The sequence below is a fragment of the Strix uralensis genome, chromosome 5, assembly GCF_047716275.1.
Source record: "Strix uralensis isolate ZFMK-TIS-50842 chromosome 5, bStrUra1, whole genome shotgun sequence".
In the NCBI taxonomy this organism is placed as follows: Eukaryota; Metazoa; Chordata; class Aves; order Strigiformes; family Strigidae; genus Strix; species Strix uralensis.
In genome coordinates, this window is record NC_133976.1 from 78,041,563 (window position 1) to 78,063,734 (window position 22,172).

Here is a 22,172-nt window from a genome sequence, read left to right on the forward strand (position 1 = left end):
ACCAGTTATGCATGTCCACGTTACAACATACCTGCTGAGAATGAGAGAGCTGAAGGTATTTCTGATTTGGTGAATTAGTGTACAAGTGGTCAGCAGAAAGGACTGCAGCAAAAAAGCGATGAATGGGAGAGCACAAAAGGCTGAACTAGAGTAAAGCCATCTGTATGTTACATGTGCTCTTCTGCAGCATGTAAGGGGCTGCAATTTGCATGTTAGTTATCTGTGCTCCCTTTCATATGGGTAAGGCGGCCTTTGGGAATATTGGGCACGATCTACTAAGAATTATTCATCATGTGATGCATAAATTTAGGCAGTGAATATCCCCTGGATAGGGGCATGAGTGAAGATAAGGCTTTTCAATGTACTTTATATTGTCCCTGCATTTCCCCCATAGTGTGAAGGTGTTACATGTCTTCCTGCTGCAGCTCTCTGTGTCTCAGTGCCCCATAGGTATCTGAAAATACCTGACACGATTGTTCACACTTCAGTTATTGTCATTTTGAAATATTTATCGTGGGGAACATTTTCAAAGGCAAGAGAGGCAACAGGGCACCAACCTTCCCCTGTCTGTCTACAGGAGTCAGAGCAGCATTACCAAGCCCTGCACCTGGTGTTCTCCAGGAGAACTTTCCGTGTCCTGTGAAGGGATGTTTCTGCAGCCTGAAAGAGAAGCTCTGTGGATGCCACTAAAGAAAGGCTGAAGAATGGGGATTGGTCCTCAGTGATTGCCTTGAACTGCCAGGTTGAGTCTCTTTGCTGTCATATTGCCTTTCTACGTGTGGATGTGGACTAACAGTTTTCTGGGCTTCTTGAAGTACGAAAACTGTTACTGTGGTAATAGTATTAGTCTGACTTGCTTGATTTTGACCTTTCTTTTTCCTCTGTGCCAGTTTACCGCTTCTTCTGTGCTGAGACTAGATGGTGGTAGTGCCCAAGTTGTAAGGCCTGTCCTGGTTTTGTCATGTTTGTGTTGTCTAACACATTGCCCATTCTTTTGCTCTTTCTTTTTGCTATCTTACTCATCTCAGAGGGATAATTGCATCTAATCACTCTGATTTTAGACAGTTAAAGATAAAGCATAAAGGCAGAGCTGATACTGCCCACAGTTCCCAGATGGGATCTGATTCTACCATTCTTGTCTGCCTGAAGGCCCTAACCCATGGGGACGTTCTCCATTCACAACTGTGAGGCTTCTTCTGAAAGCATGTGCTATTTGAAAAAAACAGTGGTAGGCTTCAGGTGAAGAATGCTTCTTTACCTCATCTGAGGTTCAAGGTTTTTGAGACTTTGGGTGCCTTTGTCGTTTTGAGTTTTGACAGGGTATTGATAAATGTGTTGTATTAGTGAATTTACTTTTTCAAATACCTGACTCCCATGTGTCTGTCATTATCTTTTTACCTGTTCTAGGCCTTAGTGCCAAGCCTTTCAGGTCCCTGAGGGCACCAGTAGATCTTAATTGTCCTGACTGGCCTCACCTGAGACCTCCCACTTACCCACTCTGCCTACAGGCCCAGGAGCCCCATTGAAGGTTGGGTATGGCGCTTTAGTTACTGACTTGTCCCCCTGGGTGTCCCTCAGTCCTGGCTCATCCCCTGCTGTGCCAAAGGACCCTGTCACCTGCCTCCTACATTCAGCGTGGTGGGCCTGCAGCCCTTGTTGAGGGCTGGTCTACATGAGAGTTGTCCTCAGCTCCCATCCCATCCCCCCTCCTGGCCCTGGCAGCCCATCTCCAGGGCATGTGTGCAGTCTGCTGATGGTCTGTATCAGCGATCGGGTGCTTTTGAAAGAGGTACTGAGCAGCACGTTCATCCAGCTTTTGGCTTGTCCTTTTCACAAGCAGAATGCAGGGCGGATGACTGTGGCTGTCATCCCGTGACAGGATGGTCAGATCTGCCTCTCTTGGCTGCTATTGTCCCCTTTGTCCTTTCTCTTTGTTCTTTGAGTCCCCTTCTCTCGTTAGGGTAACTCTAAGGATGCAATGGCCAGGGTTTCCCCAGCTAGCAATCCAGGAGCCATTGCATGGCTCTGTGCAGTGCCAGTTGCTGGGGCTAATTGCCTCTGAGGTGGCTGCCCCACTTTTAAGGAGGCTGCGTGTAATCTTTCTCTAAAGAAATCTCTTTGTATCGTATTAAAAGGATTCCACAATAAAATTATTGAACTGCAAACTGGAGAGGTAAGGTGGGGAATGTAGTAGCTAGAGATAGCACATAGAGCGCTCAAAATATTTCTGTTAATTGGGGAAAACCAGCGTTCTACATCTTCCTATTTGCAAAATGCAGAAAAGGACTAGGATTTATATGTTTTGGTGTCAATCCCATGGGATAATGGATGAAAGAGAAGTTGATGAGCACAGTTGAGTTAATTAAGTTATAGAAAATGGTGCTTCTGTTAAGTTTTTCACAGTTCTTTTGACCTGTGGTCCACTACAGAAACACAGTTTGGAGAATTCAAGCCTTGAGTTTGCTCTCTAGAGTAGCTTTTCAATCAAACAAAGAAGGTTAGGTATTTTTTTCATGGTGTTTAAAAACTGAACTTCACAGAAGAAATTATAACTTACTGGTTCTTACCTTGTTACAAAGGCAAACATTTATACAGCTCTCTGCAACTACAAGACTAGGCAGGGTTCTTTGGCTTTTACTGTCAGTGTGGAGCTATTGATCCATGAACATAAATCCTTACTTATCTCCAGTCAAGTTTATAGGACAATGAAATTATAGGATTACTTGAATCAATCAATGTTTCTAAAGCAAGCTATAGAAATATAAATAAGTTACCGATTATTTAATAAAGTCAATTTGCTTAGAAATGCCTGGCCATGGGCAGCAGATGTTACATTAATTTCTGCTTTCTCTGGAATTTCACTGGGGCTGCAAGATCTTAATGTCACTATTAGCAAAGGTAACTTTATTTTAGAAACTCATTCCAAGCTCTCACAGCAAGAGGAAGAAACTGTCATTCCTTTTGACCACAAAATCTGTGCTATTTCTAAGTGGAGTTCTTTGAAATAACTAGGATATCTCACAGCTTGTTGCTTTAGAGGAGACTTAGTACAGCGGCACTACATTTAGTTAGCATAATGAGTTTTTCAGCCTCTGTGATATTGACTGAGTTTGAAGTATGATAACTTTTAGTTAGCTAAGATTAAATTTGTTAGTGAAGTACAAGTTTGCATAATATTTTAGCTTTCCTAGAATTTTAAGCTGGGTGCCTGTTTTCTGAGAAGCATTTAGGTTAATATAACCAGGCTCTGACTTGGCAAAACAATTTAAGTATAAAAGTGTGTCTTTCTGTTTCTCAGTAGGAAGTGTCATGAAAGCAGCTTCCTCAGCATGGTTTCACAGTTACCTTGTTTGCCTTTTGAGATCCAGTTCATTGGAGTGATTTTATTCAAGGTGGTTCAAGAATCTTCCATGAGCCCATGGTGTCCTTTTGGAGCTCCCATGTGTTTTGAATGCAGAGCAGGATCTTTGTAAGTTGACTCCGATGCCTTGGTGGTCTGTCTGTTGAGTTGTTTGTCACAGTTCATCATTCAGGAGCACAAAATCATATCATTAATCTGCTTGGTCAATCCTTGAACAGCGATAGTAATAATGAAGTCATAGATGGCCACTGTAAATCCCTCTATTCCAATACATTAGTATTCCCAGTACTTTGGCCCTTAAGGTTGTTTTAAATATAAAAAATATCTCTGTGAAATGTGCCTTTGATCTTTTTGATTGGTCTACCTTAAAGCTGTTAAGAATTCATTTTGGCTTTGGAAAGGTTTTTGTCTTTAAGATAAATTAATATCATATATACTTACACAGTTTTGTACATGGGCTTTGTTAAAGCTTATACATAAACTAGTCTGATTAATCTCATGGCTTTTTTTAAGCTGTTCTGTGGTATTTCATTTGCAGTATTTTGTGGCTAAGCTGTCTATATAACAGAATTTTGTTGATCTGAAGACTATGCTACAAATTTCTATAGAGATGAAGAGCTGTAAAATTAAAACAACACCTTTCTAGACTTCCTTCATCTATCCTAAAGTTGGTGTGCCTCGGCCTTAATTAGATTATTATAGACCTAAAACATATGGGGTAGAATAGTGTGAGAGGAGTTGAATTTGGTCATTATCAGGAGTGCGTGGTTAGTCTCGCTGGTGTAGTCATTAGCCTCTGAAATACATGAGACTACATTTTCCATTTGATATGCTTTGAAGACAGGTCAAAATCCTTAACATGATTTAGGTCTACTGAGAAGGTCTATAATCCTGCTTTTTAATAAGCTCTATATTTCATGTCAGAACGATACTTGTGTATGTCAAGCATTGCTGAGGCTCATTGCCACACTTGTATTCATTTTGAAGTTGAAATGCATTGTTTTGGAAGAACATTTACAGAAAATATTATTGGAGTCCTAGCAGACAGGGCTTTAAGGAAAGGCTTCCTGGAAAACCTGGATTGTCTGCGTGCTGGTGTTTTTTCTTTTTCAGTTGAGGAACAATTCAACTTCTCAGACTTTGAATGCTATAATGTACTTCCCTTTTTAATATTTACTGCTGCGAACGTCCGTGCAAGCTGAAGCTCTGGCTGTTCAGGATTGAACTGTTTCTGTCTTGTAGGTCTGACATTTGCTGGGGAGCTCCAAGGCTACAGTTACGGCAGTGCTGGGGAATAAAGGATGAGATGAGTGTCTCAAGTGTAAGTTTGTGTTAAACATTTGTTGTTGGTGGTGAAGTTTATATTGAGCAAGGTGGTGATCTGTAGATTTTACTTGCTACGGAAGAGAAGAGCTTGGATGGCACTGCATCAAGAAGCTGTGAACCTTGGTAGATGCAATCTTGAGTGAAGTCTTGTGGAGGCAAATGCAGACAGTGCTGCTGACTCATAGCAGTCTGACAGGAAAAGGCTCTCTTCCACTTCTGCTTGTCTCTGGCTTCCTCCGGCATGCAGTTAGTGAGGACTTTGTATCTGTCTCTGTAGTTCTTTGATACCATTATCATAATCAGTCTGACCAGTGTGGCTCCACAAAAAGAACTGGGAGGCTGGTGAAAAATATTTGTGCTATTAACTAGTTAATTAGGATGGTGTTTCTCATGTAAAGGACCTGTAAAGAGAGATGCAGAACCAGTAAATAGCCTGTTTTCATTGCTGTCTGCATCCCTGACTCCTTTCCCCCCACCCCACAAAGCATCATGTGGATTTTTGTGACTCTTCACGGAGCTGAGATCCTTAACTCTGGGATTATAACTGTGAGCACGTGGGTCTGTGGTTAGGAGTGTTCCAGGTGGGTTTTAGAGTCAATGCTGTGTGCCACCCTTCTTACTGGTTGGAGGTGCAGAGTTAAAACTCTTCAGCTAGAAACAGGTGCTGAGGCTTAAAAAACAAAGCAAAAAGAAACCCCCAACATCAACAACAGAAAAGTGTGGTGGTTTTTGTTGGGAGCTTGATTATGTGTTCTCTTCCAAACTGGATGCTGATGTGAGAGCCTATTTTCTTTCATAATGTGTGTGTTTAAGAACTATTCATCCCACCTACCTCCCAGTGTGACTGGGAAAAGGCTCCAGTGCTTCTTAAAAAATAAGTGAGGTCTGTACTTGACTCTGTGTTTACTGATAGTAGTTTTGCCATGGACTTTAATAGGAGGTCATCAGTCTTCTACGTGCAGAAAAATATGTCCTTTAATTAAAAAGCCAAGCAAATTAAAGCACAGTGAAGTTGGAATATTATTTCTTGCCTTCTACACTTGTGGTGATTGGTTTAGTTTTTTGAAGAGACTTTAATGCATATGGATATTTGATTTTTATTTTTTTTCTTAAAGTCCCACAGGATCAGTTGCTGTTTGGGATTGGCTTGTGCCCACTGATTAATTCCTTGCGTCACTGGTCTTCAATCTTGTTGCAGTTGTTCTTGGAGAACTTGGCAGCAGCAGCAAACTGGCAGAGCTATTATTGACCCAGAATAGCAATAGCATTGTTAATACAATAAGCAAGGTTTTCTGTGAACTACTGTGCTATTCTGTGGAGCTGATGAGCTGGTTAACACCTTTTACTTATTCTGCAAGGATCTGAGGCTGGAAGGGAATTAATGCAGTTGTGAAGCACGGAGAACCAAAATAGCAGTGATTCAGTTAGAATAGAGCCAAATCTTCTTAAAATTAAACTCCATTGTGTTAGAGATTTTACTTTTTTGATACCTATATTATTAACTTCTCTGATAAGAGCAGGAAATGTAATACAGTGATATTGGAGAAGCCTTGCACATTAAATCTAAGCTATTATCTTGGGGTTGTATGAGAAGAAACCACTCTTCATCTGGTGTGTTATGGGAATCAGATGTTGTAGAATTTCTGTTTCTCAAGGATACCGTATAATTCAAAAAACTAGTTTTTTGGGTAGCTTTGATTTCCTTAACTTTAAAATAGGTTATTTGGAATGGGTGGGAAGGCTGCAGTACAAACATGGGTATTTCTAGTTTCATAAGTAACAAACGATACCAGGCAGTTTGGCGAATTTTGTCATGGGCAAGAGTGCTTACTTGCAAGTTGCTGCTGCAATCCTGAAGATTTTTTTGATAATGGCATTTGGTAACTTTGTGTGTAACAAGTTGGTGGTCTTCTCTCATAGAAGTGCTTCAAGGTTTGCTTTCTGGTTGACCTTTCTAATTGGACTGGATCACATGCTTGAAACAGGATTGAGGTTTGCAGGCAGGAAAATATGGAAAAAAGCTGAGGAATTCAGCTTTCAGATGCATTCAGATGACTGACATCATCTACCCGGACTTGTGCAAAGCTTTTGACACTGTGCCACATGACATCCTTGTCTCTGAGCTGGAGAGACGTGGATTTGATGGATGGACCACTCAGTGGATAAGGAATTGGCTGGATGGTCAGACTCAGAGTTGCTGTCAATGGCTCAATGTCCAAGTGGAGACAAGTGGCGTTCCTCAGGCGTTGGTATTGGGACTGGTGCTGTTTAACATCTTTGTTGGTGACATGGACAGTGGGATTGAGTGCACCCTCAGCAAGTTTGCCAACATCACCAAGCTGTGTGGTGCAGTCGATACGCTGGAGGGAAAGGATGCCATCCAGAGGGACCTGGACAGGCTTGAGAGGTGGGCCCGTGCAAACCTCATGAAGTTCAACAAGGCCAAGTGCAATCCCATGCACATGGGTTGAGGCAATCCCATGCACAAATACAGGCTGGGCAGAGAGTGGAGGGCTGTGTAGATGATGGGGGGATGGAGAACCTCCCTTATGAGGACAGGCTGAGAGAGTTGGGGTTGTTCAGACTGGAGAAGAGAAGGCTCCGGGAAGACCTTATAGCAGCCTTCCAGTACTTCAAGGGGCTACAGGAAAGTTGGGGGTGGGACTCTTTATCAGGGAATATAGTGATAGGACAAGGGGTGATGGTTTTAAACTGAAAGAGGGTAGATTTAGATTAGATATAAGGAAGAAACTCTGTGATGTGAGGGTGGTGAGACACTGGAACAGGTTGCCCAGAGAAGCTGTGGATGGCCCCTCCCTGGCAGTGTTCAAGGCCACGTTGGACGGGGCTTTGAGCAACCTGGTGTAGTGGAAGGTGTCCCTGCCCATGGCAGGGGGTTGGAACTAGATGATCTTTAAGGTCCCTTCCAAAACAAACCATTCTATGATTCTATGATTCCTATACTATGGACAAACCATTTTCTGAACTGCAGTCAAAGCTTGACTGTTCGTGTGCAGGTTGTTCAAGGGAGTGTGACAGCTTGGCTGTGCCACAGTGGAGAGATAGTAGATGTGGCCATACTGATGTTAACGCTGATACTAGAAATACAATGCAGGGTTTGCCAGAGTATCTCTGGAGAGGCGGGTTGATGGTACCTCAAGGGTACCACTGCATTAAGCCAGGAAAATTTGCTCATATTACTCATGAACCTGAGATGAAACAGCCAAACAGTGCTGTCTGTGTGGACTAACCGATGTGACAGATGCTGACTTGAGGACCCTGGTAGTACAGTTGGGTTTTTCTGCTCATTAGTTTTTCTTTCTATATATGTGTTCCAGTAGTCACATGAGAAGAGTTTTCCCTTAATTCCTCCTTTTAGTTGTGATAATTTAAAGTTTACTTTGCTCCATTCTTTTAAGGTATAACCGGTTTGGAGATTATACGGTAATGAAGTTTAATGTTGCAGAGATGCTCTGTTGATCTTACTTCAGAGAATGCCACTGTTTGTATGCCAGGGCACCCCTGAAGGGTCTTTATATTCTTCTTCCATGATCTGTACCATGGTCGGGCTCTCCTCCCCTCTTTTTTTCCCCACACTCTCCCCAGTTTCCCATACTTGATGTCTAAAAACCTATTCAACAGCACTGATGTCTCAAGCAGTGGGTATGTAAATATTTACTGGCATGACAGTCAACAATAGTGGGAGGGGGGAAGTTGCTACATCCTACCATGCAGGGAACCTTCAAGTTCTCTCAGAGTGTGCAGTCGATGAGAACAGGAAAGGTTGGCAGTTTTTACTTGACTTGATGTGTTTTTGCTCTCTTGGTTCCTGTTTTGCTGCAGATGTCATTCATATAGCTGTGGAAGGCTTTATCAGCTCTTGCAGAGACTTTCCCCTGCACACACCACTCAAGGCTGGAGCTGCAGTGGAGGAAAATGGGGCCTGTAGATCTCCTGGAATTTGCCCCTATAGAAATGAATAGTACAACGGTTACCCTGGCTTTGCTGGCAGTCTTCCTGGTCCTGCTGTACTGGTAAGTGATAATGGTGATATGGGCTGCATATCAGACACAAAGCCTGCAGAAGATCCCCAACATCTATAGTCTTTTATTCATAAGGGGAAACTGGAAGATAATTGGCTAGAAAGGACATGGAGGGGGAGTTGGTTTGGATGCAGGGGTTGAAATAAATACTTATGGAACTCATGATGCTTTTTAGAGAATTCTCTCCTTGCAATATTTTCTCGTAAGTGCTTTACCAACAAACTGCTAACAAAAATTGTCCTCAAAATTAGGAACTTACTATTGGTGGTTTCTTACTAGTTTCTGTAGGCAGCAGGAATATTGTTGCTGGTCAGAAAGAAACCGAGTACTTGTTGGACCTCTTCTCTGTACTATGCTTCACACTTGTCCCTTGCCAGGCTTCTTGGCTTAAGTGTACAGACACTTTAACTGCTGCTTGAATTTCCTCTCTTGTTCTTTCCACACCGAGTAGTGGATACAAATCAGAATAACAGCAGCCCTAATGGTTAGCACAGTAGGCATTGCAGTGAGCTGTACTGAAATGAATAAACCCACCCTGTCCAGATAATTTATTTCAGAAATTAAATTAGCCGAACTGGGAGTGCTTTTCTGACTGTTTTTACTTGAATGAATACCTCTTCAAATCCTGCCTTCCAGTCAACCAGTGTTTTTTCTCATTTGTATGTGTGTTCAAGAAAAAAGTTTCAGGGACTTCAGTGGTAGAAAAAGAATCTCTGACAAAAACCCAAAGCTAATCTAGAAGAGAATAGTGATGGCATCATGAGTTTAGCACAACTCTGTTGCAGCAGTGTAAATGACAGATCACTTCTGCACATATTTCTTTATTCTTTGACCCTGTTGAGCTTTGTTCAACTTCTTTCTGTTTCAAGGGAGGGTCTAGAGAGACTGAAAAACAGTCAAGTCAAGCCCACATTTGATGTATGTTGCCATATCAAGTAGGTGGGTGAGCCTGCTTTCTTAATAAGATCTGCCCAAATCATCACAAACGTCCAAGTCTTACTTCCTTTGAATTTTACCAGGAAAAGAATGGAGGCACTAGATCTTTCAGTAAAACCATGCTGTTTAGCTGCTGACCTGTGCACCTCTGTGAGCTTAAGGGTGTGATAGGGAGGGCAGAGGTGCATCCACAGTTCAGAAATGCAGATCGGTTGGTGAGATCCAGATGCTTGCGAGTCAGCTGAAGGAGCTCGATGCTTCCATGTAGTACATGTTAAGATGGGCTGAGGTCTCTGAAGACACAGAACTGTTCCGTATGAATGTAGGGTATGTTCTGGTGCATGCTTCTCCAGAGCCTCATTTTCTGGTTCAATTTAAGGAAGGTTGTTCCTTCCCTTGAAACGAAGACATGGCAGTTTAGTGCAGAATTCAGTCTTGCCATAAACAAACCTAGCTCTAATTGCAGACTGAAGTCAAAGTTAAACCAGGCTCCTGGCTGTGAACAGATAGCTGCTGAATTCAGTGCCTACCATATAAGTTTCAAAAAGTCCAATTTAGGAGTGAGGTGGGAAATTGCCTTACAGTAGAGATACCCCTTTCAGAGCTTCTCTTTTCCTGGCTGAAGGTGAGTTCTGTGAAGGCATCAAGTAAAGGAAGGTGGAGTTGTATATGGGAAAGTGTTTTATACTCTTACCTGCCAATGGTTATTACTAACCAATCTTGTTGATCTACAGATATGGGTTGATTTTAAGTAGCTTATTAAGTACAGGTGCGTATAGGTCACTCCTCCAATGAGAAGCTGGTGTTTCTTAAACTTGCAGTGAAATATGCTGGGCAACATCTGTGGGCTATTGGTAGGTTTGCCTGGGGGCTAAGCTATTCAGATCCATTTATTTCTGTAAAATGCAGTGACTGAACCTGTAAGGTTAATGGCTTGAAGCACATCTGCAAGTGTGGTGGTTGTTGCTTAAACCTGTCAACCTATTCATTTGAGAGTCTATTTTTTACAAAGTTTTTTTATACTGCGTGTCTGTTTAAACAAATAAGTAAAACCCAGTGCGTGCTCACAGCTTCCTTTGTTCATGGCATGAGTTTAATACTCATTTAAAGAGTATGTAAAGGGTTGCTAATAGAAATACAGGTCCCTAATTTTAGAGAATGTTTTTATTACAATCATGTTGCATACCCAATTGTCTGGCTCTTCTAGGAGTCAGAAAACACAAGTGTTATGTATGGCAGGAGTAATAATAAAGTAATAACTCTTCAAGTTCCTTTGACGTTTTCATTCTAAGCCTTATTCTCATTTTTTAATAACTTCTGAATTCTTCTTTTTCTAGCTTTTTCTACCAGCATTGTATCTTTTCGGAAGGGCAGTCATGGGGGAATGGAGGAATGAATATTTGCTGTTGTAAATTTTGTTATGGAAGCACCTTATGATTAATTGGGGTCATATGGTGTCAACTGTTATGTGAGTACAAGGAAGAGGCAGTTTGTCCATCTTGTTGGCTGTAAAAGTCTTACAGTCTAAACAGAAGGCAGTTGCAGGTAGAGAAGAGAGTCAATAGATCTAATGCACACTAGAATAGCAACACGGTGATGGCAACTGTTGTGTTATTGAATTATTTCCTTAGCATGATTTTTGTGGATGGGGGTACTGGGTGGTTTGAATGACAGCCTTGAGCTGCTGACCATCGGTTCAGCCTCAGTCACTGTTAGCATGTGTATTGTAAGGCCAGCTGTGATTTATCACAGTTCAGCTGGCAGGTGGTATCTTGCTCAGTTGTGATAAGACCAATCTTTTCACATTTTTCGGTAAGGTGAGGTCATATGAAACAGGGAGAGAAGCAAGGGTTGGTTGCGAAAGGGAGGAGAGGCTGTAGCTGCGTAAAAATAAACCTCTAGAGAAGATACAGGTCTTAGGAGGAAACTTGTATGATTTGATAAATTTTTTTAGACTTATTTATGGTACAGTGAAGATCATCAATAACTCTTTATAACCAATCCTCTAATAGCACATCTCTGATTTCTCATGTGTTGCCATCGGTGTAGTGTATTGTGTACATCACCTTCATAAAGGTGATGCGTGTAGTGTATTGTGTCAATTTTAAATCAGTGGAAAAATTCAGCAACTATAATCTCTCAGTGTTTGTCTTCCACATGACCTTAAGTCAGCTGTAAGGAGAGACTTTCTAAGGTAGTTGTTTTAATGTTGGGAGTAGAAAGAACAGAGAAGCTTTTGGGTACACAGTCTCTTCAGATTTGAAATGGGAAGAACAAACCTTAGGTTGCTTTGTTTGGTAATCTGTTAATTTAACAGGCTGCTCAAGCCTGCTTGCTGTCTACCCTCCCCATCCTTAGCACTTGCTCTCAGTAGGTCAAAGTCTCTTCTTGCAGATCTCATATCATGGATTCTTCGATGGCTGTTGCTACCTCATTACTGTTGTGACAGACAATGAAATTACTGCTTAACCAACAGCAAAAAGGTGTAATATGGCTAAATACATGAAGTTCAGTAATACCAGTGGCACAACACTGAGTACTCCTAAAAAATGTCTTGTCCATGTCTCTCCCACCCCCTGTAATTGCTACTAGACAAATTGAGTATCAGAGCAGTTTCTTTTAAGAGCACTTCCTTTCTCAACTGCAAGGACTGCTGTCTCCATTTGCTTAATCTTTGTGAATCTCAGTTTTTTTTCAGGCATGAAATAAAAATAAGCACTTAAGGGAGGAATGAGGTTAACATTTACAAATCCCAGTGATAGTCTCTATTGAAAAATACAGTAGTATATCTATGCAACATGTTCGTTTTCATTTCAAACATACGCCGAGTTGGGTATCCCATGCTTGGTTGTAGCTGCAAACATTGCTTTGTGTCTTTCTTCTTGCTGTCTGGGAAGATGTTTGATAAAATGAAAGCAGGAGTTTATCTTGCTTTAAAGTTTAATGTACCATAAGCTTAGCATTATGAAGAAGCTGTCACAGCATTCAGATACCTGTGTTCAAACTGGATTATCAACCCCTTGTCTAAACAAACTTGGGTTTTTTTAGAAACATGGAGGTTGGATGGGAGGTGTTTGTTTATGTTTGTAGGATACATGTCTAATTGCATGCTTTCAAACATAGCAAAAGGTATACTAGTGGTGTTCTTGTCTGTTTCTGAAAATTTAATCATTCAGAAAGATGCCATTTTTACAGTGAAGCAGTATTAATGATCACTTGTATTACAGAAATGTATAGGGAGATTGAGAGATTTGGGTTCCACTGGATCTAGATACTGTCCACTCATTGCATAAAAAGTCAATCCTAACCCAAAGCATTTGCAGTCTCTGATCAAAAAGAATGAAAACTAAACTTAATATTTTTTTTCCTCTGGCCTTAATCCTAGATGTTTGCATACACTTAGATGCAGGAGCTACTTAGACATGTGGGACAACATGTGTTAGAGTTCATCAGTTGGTACCACACCTGTACTAGACAACATCAGAATTTAATCTCAGGACAGGTAGTATTTTGATACAGGTGACTTCAATACTATTGCTTGTTTGGCATTACTTTATATCTGTGGTTTTAGAAAGGGCTCTGAAAGGGAAAGTTTAGAGATAATCTGTCTCCAAATAAAACTTCATTCTGGTTTTGCAGAATGGGCTTGAGTGAGGCAAAAGTGAGATCAAACAGATCTCAGGTATTTTATTTTTCCAGCTAGATGCCACCTAAAACTATATCTGGCACCATTTTTTACTCAAAAAATTAGTATTTACAGAAGATGTTTGATTGCTAGAGCTCTAGGCTTATGGTTTGAGTGCAGGCATAGGGTGATCAGGTTATTCTCCCTAATGCATCCAGATAACACTTCTGGACACATCCAGTATCAGGCAGCACAAAACTTGGATCCTTTCTGGAAGGAGCACCAACTGTGGGTGGGTAAGCCCAAACTTTACCAGCTGTCACTGCTGCCATCAGAGGCACAGGGCTGCAAGGACCATTACGGCTGGAAACAGGCCTGGGTACAGAGCACCAACATACACCTGTAAAGATGTACAGCTCTGCTCTCATGTCAGGCTCATTGTGTTGAGAGGTTCAGAGAGACATCCTAATCTTCCGATGTTAAAGTATGCTTGTTTCCTTCACTGGCAAAAAGCACAGCTCTGCCGACGGCGAGTGCTCAGGGCTGATGCTCATGTACTGCTGCTGGGCACTGGCTGCTGAGCTCTCCTCCGTCTTGCACATCCCTCCCACAGCGGTGGCTGGCCTCACAGCTGGGCTGCAAGGTTACCATCCCTAATGAGCCTTCCCCTGGTACAACCTTGCAGCTTCTCAGTTTGCGGTGAACCCTGAATCAGGTTTATAGGGTCAGAAGGCAGGGAAATTTTGTTTTTTTATATTCTGTTAACCCCAGCTGGTTTTGGTTTTTTCCTAAAATGGCCGTTATGTCAGTGGAAGTCATTCTGCTTCCCTCCCCTTCATTCAAATGTCCCATTATGAAAACTAGAAGGATCTGACTCAACAGGAAACATCAGCAAACTGCTGGTGATGACAGAAAAAACTAACAGATTCTGAATTGTCTTTGTCACGCGGCTTTACATCAAGTAAATCTGGAATTCCCACTAACGTGTCAAACATAATTTGATCCCACAGCTGTGCAATATATGGCCTCATCTTTGAGCTAAATCAAGCATCTCTAGGTGAGCCTGAGAAAGAGCAGAGTAGGATACTGAATTATAATTTGGAAAAGTGCCACACCACAAAAGACTAAATACTTTCTTTCACTGGAAGCAAAGATTTGGTCATCCAGAATGAAGTTCACTCGGTGCCCTGATTATGCTGCTTTTAGGTAAATAAAGTCTTCTTTTTTGTGGGGGGAGAGGTACAACAATTTTCCATCATTGCTTTTGCAGCTTCAGAGTTAAATTCTCTGGGATGTCCTCAGAGGCTGTTATAAAACCCTGGTTAGCCTGATAAATGTATCTCAGCCTTTAGTGATGTGCAGCTTTTGTTTTGCTTGCTTGCACTTCACTGCAAAACTCAGAGGCCTGTTCAAATTTGTTGGTTTTTTTTTTTTTTTTTAAAAAAAACTTAGAGATTACATCTCCAGCTGTGTTTATTTGAAGACCCTCAAGTGCTTCCTGTTTTTTTGCTTTTGTGAAGGTGCATTTTACCCTAACAACCCTGTGTGAAGGAGTAAATGTCCAGCCTATTCATTCCTCCTCGTCTTCATTTTTTCCTAAACCTTTTCATGCCTCTCCCCATAAAATCCCTGAAGCACAATTTGGTTTTGGTGCATGGAGATTATAGCATTAATAGTATGTTAAGGTAGACCTACAGGGATAGGTTAGCTTCCTTTCACAAAACAATTGTATATACCTGTCTTCTGTCATTGTCTCCAGATGTTGTGTCCAGTGGAGCATACTGCAAAGCTGGCTAAAGCTCACAAATGCTGCCAGGCCAACAGGAGCTGGATGCAGCCCTTAAGCAATCCCATTTCTGCTTTCCCTTCCTGCAGGGCTTGGAATGGACTGGGTCTGGTCTGGACTGGGTTGACCAGGCAGGAGAGATTGGCAGGCGGGGGAATTACTCTGGCTTCTTCATTGGGCAGCTTCTGCCTGGGGTTCTTCTCTGGAGCTTCACTTAGCTCTTCTGGACTAGCAATTTACTTTTAACTTCTGATCTGCTGTTTGTCTTGGGGCAGGTTGCTTTGTTCATCTTGGGGATATTCAGGCACCTTGCAAACTAGTTTTGGGTGCTCTGAATTAGCTTCTGGGAGCTCATGCTCCCAGAGTGGGAGATCCACTGACTGTATTAAGAACCGGATGAATTTAAGGCAATGCTCTTGATACACAAAATGGAATTGAAATTAGATGATGAAAGAAGGCAATGTAAACAACCTCCTTAAAGAGAAGGCTCTGCCTGTGTGAGCAGTGTGACACTCCATCCCATTGTGCAGGGGCTATCTCTTGCTGTGTCTGTGCATTTAATTGCCAGGCTCAGAGGGGCCTCTCAGGACTGTTGTAATTCCTCTGAACAGTGCTGTGAACTCTGCTCTCCCCTGAACCCCAGGGCAGCATATTGGCAGTTCCTGTGACTGCCCTGCACTGGGGTGACTAGTTTTGCATCCTCATGTGCTCCAAGGGGCGTGGACTTGTCACTCCACATCTTTCAGTGTCCTGCCAGCCTGGCTGTGCTCCTTCTTAAATGAAAAGTTAAATCAATTGGGCAGCTTTGACAGGTGAGACTTCCTCAGAGTGCTGAAAAGTAAATCTGTGTTCTGCCTTCTCTTGTCTCCCTGAGCACTGCTCCCATCATTAAAAGAAAGTTGCCTTATATTCTTCTTCACTCCTTTTTGTCTTTGTATCAGGCTTCATCAATAACTGTTTGGTGTGTTTTGTCCTCATTGCTGGCTCACTGTTAATTAATGCCTTTGATTGCCATGCCTTGCTCCTCTGGAGGAAGGTTTTATACAGTATTTAATGGAGCTGTCTGAAAACTATTTTAAAATAAAATATTGACATATTATCGAGAGATCGTTTTTTATCAGTTCCCCTTGACATACCCGAAACCTTTAGATGGATTTCTTTATCTGTTATCTCCCTAGGTTTGTTTTTGGCTTTTTTCCCCATTGAAAACAAAGTTTACTGTTCCATGAGCAAAGTGTGTGCTAACTGTTGAGAAACAGCCAGCAGAAAGAGCTCAAAGTATTTTCTGGCTTGAGTCTGGAAATGCATTTATTTCACTTTCACAGGAATTGTGGAGGAGCTTGAGAAAACTATTTTCAGTATCTGTCTCTTCATCCCCTCGCTTTATGTGCCACTGCTTACACTGGTGACAATTTCTTTTAAGTTCTGCTTGTTTATTTTACATCTATTTTCTATGGATGGAGTGACTGTGTAGGTCAATAGGGATACTAGAGTTTTAATGCAGGGGTCATCTAGAATGTGGTAGATTCTTCATTTCCATTCCTCTGGTAGTTTCTTCCCTGTCCAGTCCTTTCTTTCACAGTTCTGCAGAACCTGTGGGGTTTTTGGGGGAGTTTATTAAGGAATCAATAAACAAAGGAAAGGGCAAAAGCTGTTATATGGGTTTGTTTCTTGGATAGGAAAAGAAGCTGGATGCCCAGCAATGGCTGGAGAAGGACTGGGAAGAATGAGTGAGAACAGAAGAATATGACTCCATATGAATTCAAAGTGGGTCATTACAGATTGAGGCCAAGGATGTTTGGGAAAGTTGAGGCTGGAGGAAAGGAGCTGAACTAAGATCTGTATTGGGAGTAGGGCATGGGGCAGTGGCTATGTGCTTGTGTTGACAAAGTGAAGTCTGCTTCCTTCGAAAGAATAGTTCCTTTCAGCTAGTAGAAACCTTGTGATAGTTGAGAGGTATGGGAAGGATGAAAAGGCAGTGGACTTTAGAGGAGATGGGTAATTGGTAACTGTATGATCACAAGCTCCTGCTGTATGAATGCTCTTGGATGAGAACTATTGGCAGAGTTTTGAACCTGTAACCCTAAGTATTCTTTTAACTTATTCAGTAGCAATAAATCTGATGTAATCTCTGCATGCATGTTTGTGGTTTCTCATCCAAAAAGCTCCAAAGAGCTTTTATGTAAACACCCTCTCAGTAGAGCTATAACAAGATGAAGAGGTCATTGAGGCACGTGGTTTGAAATGTGGGAAAGACATGAAATACAGCCACCCTGGGAGAGGAAGGAGCAGCTAAAGGATCTTCAATGTGTTGCATGCTAGCATGAGGGACAGAGAGTGATAGTGGTCAAGAATGCAAGGGCCTTCTTCCAACTTTTAAAATATCAATGTGATCTGCATGCCCTCTGAAGACTTTAACAAATCTCAATTTTAAGATTTTCTGAAATATCATGGGTTGAGATGCAGCAATCTCTCCAAGAAAGACCTCAGTATAGGCTTCATGGTAGGAAAACTGAGAAGCTGTATGTTTATGGAAAAACAGATTTCAGTGAGTAAAACACTAATGTTCTGGATTGTTTCGTGTCACTGAAAGTTATGATGTATTGTACCCAGCATGGGACTCTGGGCTGCCCAAATATTTCCTCAGTAACCAGTCAGGTCACACCTCTGGCTGAGTGAGAGACAACACAGCTTTAAGAAGAGCAAACACCTCTCGGTGGTCCCAGAAAGACTTCAGATCCACTCTGTAGCTAATGAAGTGAGGCTGTTCTGGAGTGATGTTCAGCAGCCTTCACTTCTAGATCTGTATCTGGCTTGATGTCTCTAATCTCCTCTTAAGAGCTAAGAATAGGTGGGGCAAAGATAAAGGATCCTCAGTTTTGTGATAACTATTCCTAGCTATGGCAACAAACCTTGAGCCTTTCAGATCTCAGAGGAATATTATTTTAAACTTTGTCTACCAGAAAGTTTTAGACTTCGGGTCATTTCTCACAGTTTGGACACCATCCTCAGTAGTTATGTTTTTAAACTTTAAAAAGTTAAAATTATTACCAGTAGTTAAGTATTTAGTGGTTTCACAATTTATTTTCTTTCCTGAGATATGACTTTTGCTTAATATAAATGGCAGTGCTATCAACTTGAGTGGAAAACCAGCTGTCTGGTGTTCTCCTAGGACACAGAGCCCTGTTGCTGAAAGAAAGAGACCATCAGATTTTGGCTGTCAGGCACAGAGGAGTGAAGAATCTCCCCAGAGCAAGGTTGCAGAGGGAGTTTGGAATATCAGCTGTGGGCACAAGATGTGGAAGGATCATTAAGAGTCTGTGCCTTTGCAGACCATGCATCTCATAAGGACTGGTTTATTCACAGAGTAAGGATGTTCATCCTGCTGGGACTCGGCTGGGATTTGAGACTTGGGATCTGAGTAGTTTGTCCCCTAACCTGCCTCCTCAGCTTTAGTAGAAGCAAGCTATTAACAAGCATGGTAAGGAGGCCCTCATTTCCATGGTAGCTGGTGACTCAGTTCCTCTTGCAAGCCTAGACTGTATCATTGATGGACATTTTTTTTATTTAATTTTTGACATTGCTAGGGATTCTGTGCGGTAAAGCCTTTTCTCCCTCCTCCCCCCCCTTTTTATTTACGTTCCTGAGTGAGAGCATAGCCAAGCAGTGAGCTCAGTGCCATGAAAGCATTTTATATTTTGAGCAGAGATAAAAATCTCATTCCTTCTATAAACAAAACAAATCAACAGATGATGCCCAGGAGAACCATTTCTCTATAGCCATTTTCCTCCAGCTGCTTTCTATTCTGTGCAGCTTGCAATGCACCATATGAAATACGTGTGTGCCTTTCTGTGTCTGCAAAACACAGGTTTCCTCCAGACAGTGGCAGCTCCATCATAAAAAAACCCCGCATTTTTTCTTTTACAATGCTGTAATAAGTTTACTAATAAATTTGAGATATTTGGTTGTTTAATAGCGTATAGTTTAGCAATGCTAGAGATATGCTGGAGGAGCTCTGCAGTCACAACCACTGTGTCTTCACTCTGTATGGGTTTGGGCTCTTGTCTGTGGGAGGATGAGGGGCAGAAATAATCTGAGTGAGTTTCTGTGCATCATAAACATGGGAAGGATGAGGGTACAGCCAAAATGCTTGTTCAGAGTTTGCTGCCCTGTGTGTACTTGCATGTGTCTGTGTTGGTGAGGAGTTCCTCTCTGGTGCTACTGTGGCTTTGTGGCCGGGCACAAGTCTGTTGCGGGAATAAGCCTGCTAGAAGGCAATGAGAAGTGGCCCCTTCAGCCTTTTGGAAGCCCTTGGATGATGGTACCTCTTGCTTTCCTGCTTTTGTTTGGCCATGGTGAACAGTTCAGAGGCTCAGGTGAATGGCCAAAAGCTGCAGTGGGGGGTGTGAGACCCAGCAGCACCATGAAAAGAGATCAAGCATGAAAAAGAGCAGAGGTTTCTTCATGAGGAGCTGGTAGATAATGTGCATAGTGAGGTCTCACATGCTTGGGAATACATGCAGGTCAGCCCTTGGCAAAGGTGCAGCTGCAGATGTCTCTTATCTCAGCAGCATCTTTCTGCTCATTTCCCCCTCCTGAGATGTGCTTCTGTACAGGAGGAGGGTGGCTAAGCCAGATGTTCCTAAACTGAGGCCTGGGGGAGTAGTATTTACCTTTGCAGGGGCAGGGAAAGGTGATAAAAGTTTGAGCATTGCTAGGTTAATGGACTCCTTTTTTGCCATAAATAGTCAGTAGCCTCCAAGACGTGGAGGAACCTGGAGCTAGCAGGGGGGCAGGAGGGCAATAAAATTTGGCAACACTTCTTCTGGTCATCGTGATAAAGCATGGTTTAGAACTGAAGGAAAATACTGGTTTCTCATCCAAAAAGCTCCTGAGAACTTTTATGTAAACAGCCTGTAAGTATGCATGTATGTACACACATATGTATACATTTCTATTTATATATAAATACACAGCAAATGACTCAGAATAAACAGCTTCTAAATAAGCAGCAGAACATAACTGATCTGACCCTTGGATAGATCGTGCTCAGTGCCCAAAGCAGCCCCCTTATCCCATCTCTAGCCAAATGACTTCTGGCAGCTAAGGAAATAACCTTGGGTAAAACCAATAGAACTTTTATAACAGGGACGTTAGCTGTTGACCCTGAAGGTATTTTATGACACCAGCTTGGTTTTGCCTTGTATATCTTCATTCTGTTGTTGATATGTTGTTCTGTGTTTTTGAAAAACTGCAGTCTCTCCACACCATGCCAGTATCTGTCATTGCAGCACTCGGGCTGCGGGTTCACACTCATCAGCACTGGATCATTCTCTAAGGCAGATCTGACCTAGACCAGGGTGGGCACGAGACAATTCTGATTTAATTAATTGGAGTGCAAGACAACTAGTTTATACCATTTCTGCTATGCTACTGGGAGAAGATGGGCTGTACTTGATCTGGTTCAAAGTTCACTTTTCCATATTAACAAATCTGAGTTAACAAAGCTCATTTCTACCAGATCAATTCTTTGGGTGGTGTGGCTGGGATGGTTCTGTTCAGAGGCTTCTTGCCCTAAACCTGGATTTACTGTATCATTAAATCAGGGTCTCAAACTTGCTTGAGAACTCGGTTCCACTTACTTTGTGCCGTTGCCCTGGTAAAGTCAGGGAGCAGCAACAAAAGTTCAGTAGAAATTTCACTGACTGCCAAGTGCACATGAATCAGTTTTTAAAAACTTGTATTTGTGAATATGCTTCCCAAGGTGGTTTGCTTATGTCTGAGCATTTAGGCTTGTAGCATCTATGAAGCTTGAACTCAAATCTTTAAGGAAATGAAAGGTAAGCACTGTAAAATAGCTGACTTTTTTTCCAAAGAAGCAAAATATTTTAGGTGCTCAGTTCTTTTGAAAATTTGGCTTTAAATGGAGGTGGTTAACAGTCAGAAATCTTGTCCCAGTTGTTAGTTGCAATGGCTGGTTGTTTTTCTGGGTGACACTATTTTGTGTCAAGTTATAGAGCTGACTGTAAAATTTAAAAACATTTCGGTAAAGTTTACGTGGGCAACTTGTCTCATTCATTATCCAAGAAATTCTGAACTCTTAAATAACCACTCTAAGCTGATTTACTAGTGCAAGCCCTTTAAATTTATAGGCTGAATTTGGCTTGCATTGCTTAGACCAGTGATAAAAGTGTTGGGTTTTTTTCTTTCTTACCTGAGAACAGTTAGAAATAATTCTCTCACCTTTCAACTTTCACATGGACCTTTTTCTGACTGAAAAATGTTGTTAAACATAATATTGATACAGTAAAAGAGCAATCCACACAGAAACCCAAGCTGTACCATAAATCTTTCTCTGAAGTTGCTCATACTGGTTATGTAAATAAAAGAAAATTGATGCTGTTTGCAGAATTGTGATGATATAGGGGAAATTGCTCTTACGTGACAGAAATTGTGTGTGTGTATGTACGCCCGTCTATCTGTCCACTCACCCACCCAGCTCTTTTTTGTTTTGGTTAACTCTGTAGCTGGTATACATAGCACAGAACCACTACCTGAGGTGGAAAATGCCCTTTCTCAAGGTTTCATGGAGGATCATTACAGTGGCTGTTTTGTCTTTTCATTCCTTGGTAAAGACCTTTTGACTGAAAAATATATTGCTCAGTTTGTGAGGAATTACTGTATGCAGTCAGACACTAATGACTTTCAGTTGAATGTGGTGGGTTTGGTTCCCATTCCAAATAGTTTGTAGAGATACAGTGCACTAAGGGACATTTCAGCCCCAATGACTGTTGATCCCCAAGGATGCAGCTGATCCATCTTTGGTTTTTTATTTGTAAATTGCATTGCATTTGTAAATAGCTGGTCGCCAAAATCATTATCAATGTGTTAATTTAAAGATCAGTCAGCATTTTCAAAGGCTGGACAGTTTCAGGAGCTTTCTCTGAGCAAGTTGGAGGCTTTGTCTCATAGGCTGCGAGCAAATTGTTACAAAACACAGGAGAGTTGGTAGGAGTTTGTGGAATCATAATTAATTGACAATGGTTTTTCAAAAAACACATTTTCCAATTTAAAATAAGCTGTTAAAATAATTTA

At 41.7% G+C, this 22,172-nt stretch overlaps 1 protein-coding gene across 4 annotated transcripts in view; it reads left to right on the plus strand.

Annotated features, from left to right (window-relative positions):
• The first annotated feature begins 8,536 nt into the window (after positions 1–8,536).
• TBXAS1 (thromboxane A synthase 1) overlaps positions 8,537–22,172 on the plus strand; it is a 232,164-nt gene continuing 218,528 nt past the window's right edge. For 3 of the 4 annotated variants that reach the window (XM_074871842.1, XM_074871843.1, XM_074871844.1), the window contains exon 1: positions 8,537–8,721. In XM_074871842.1, coding sequence (XP_074727943.1) covers positions 8,624–8,721 — 98 coding nt within the window. In that variant the 5' untranslated portion in view covers positions 8,537–8,623. The remainder of the gene's footprint in view (positions 8,722–22,172) is intronic. The other variant, XM_074871841.1, reaches the window with a different exon arrangement.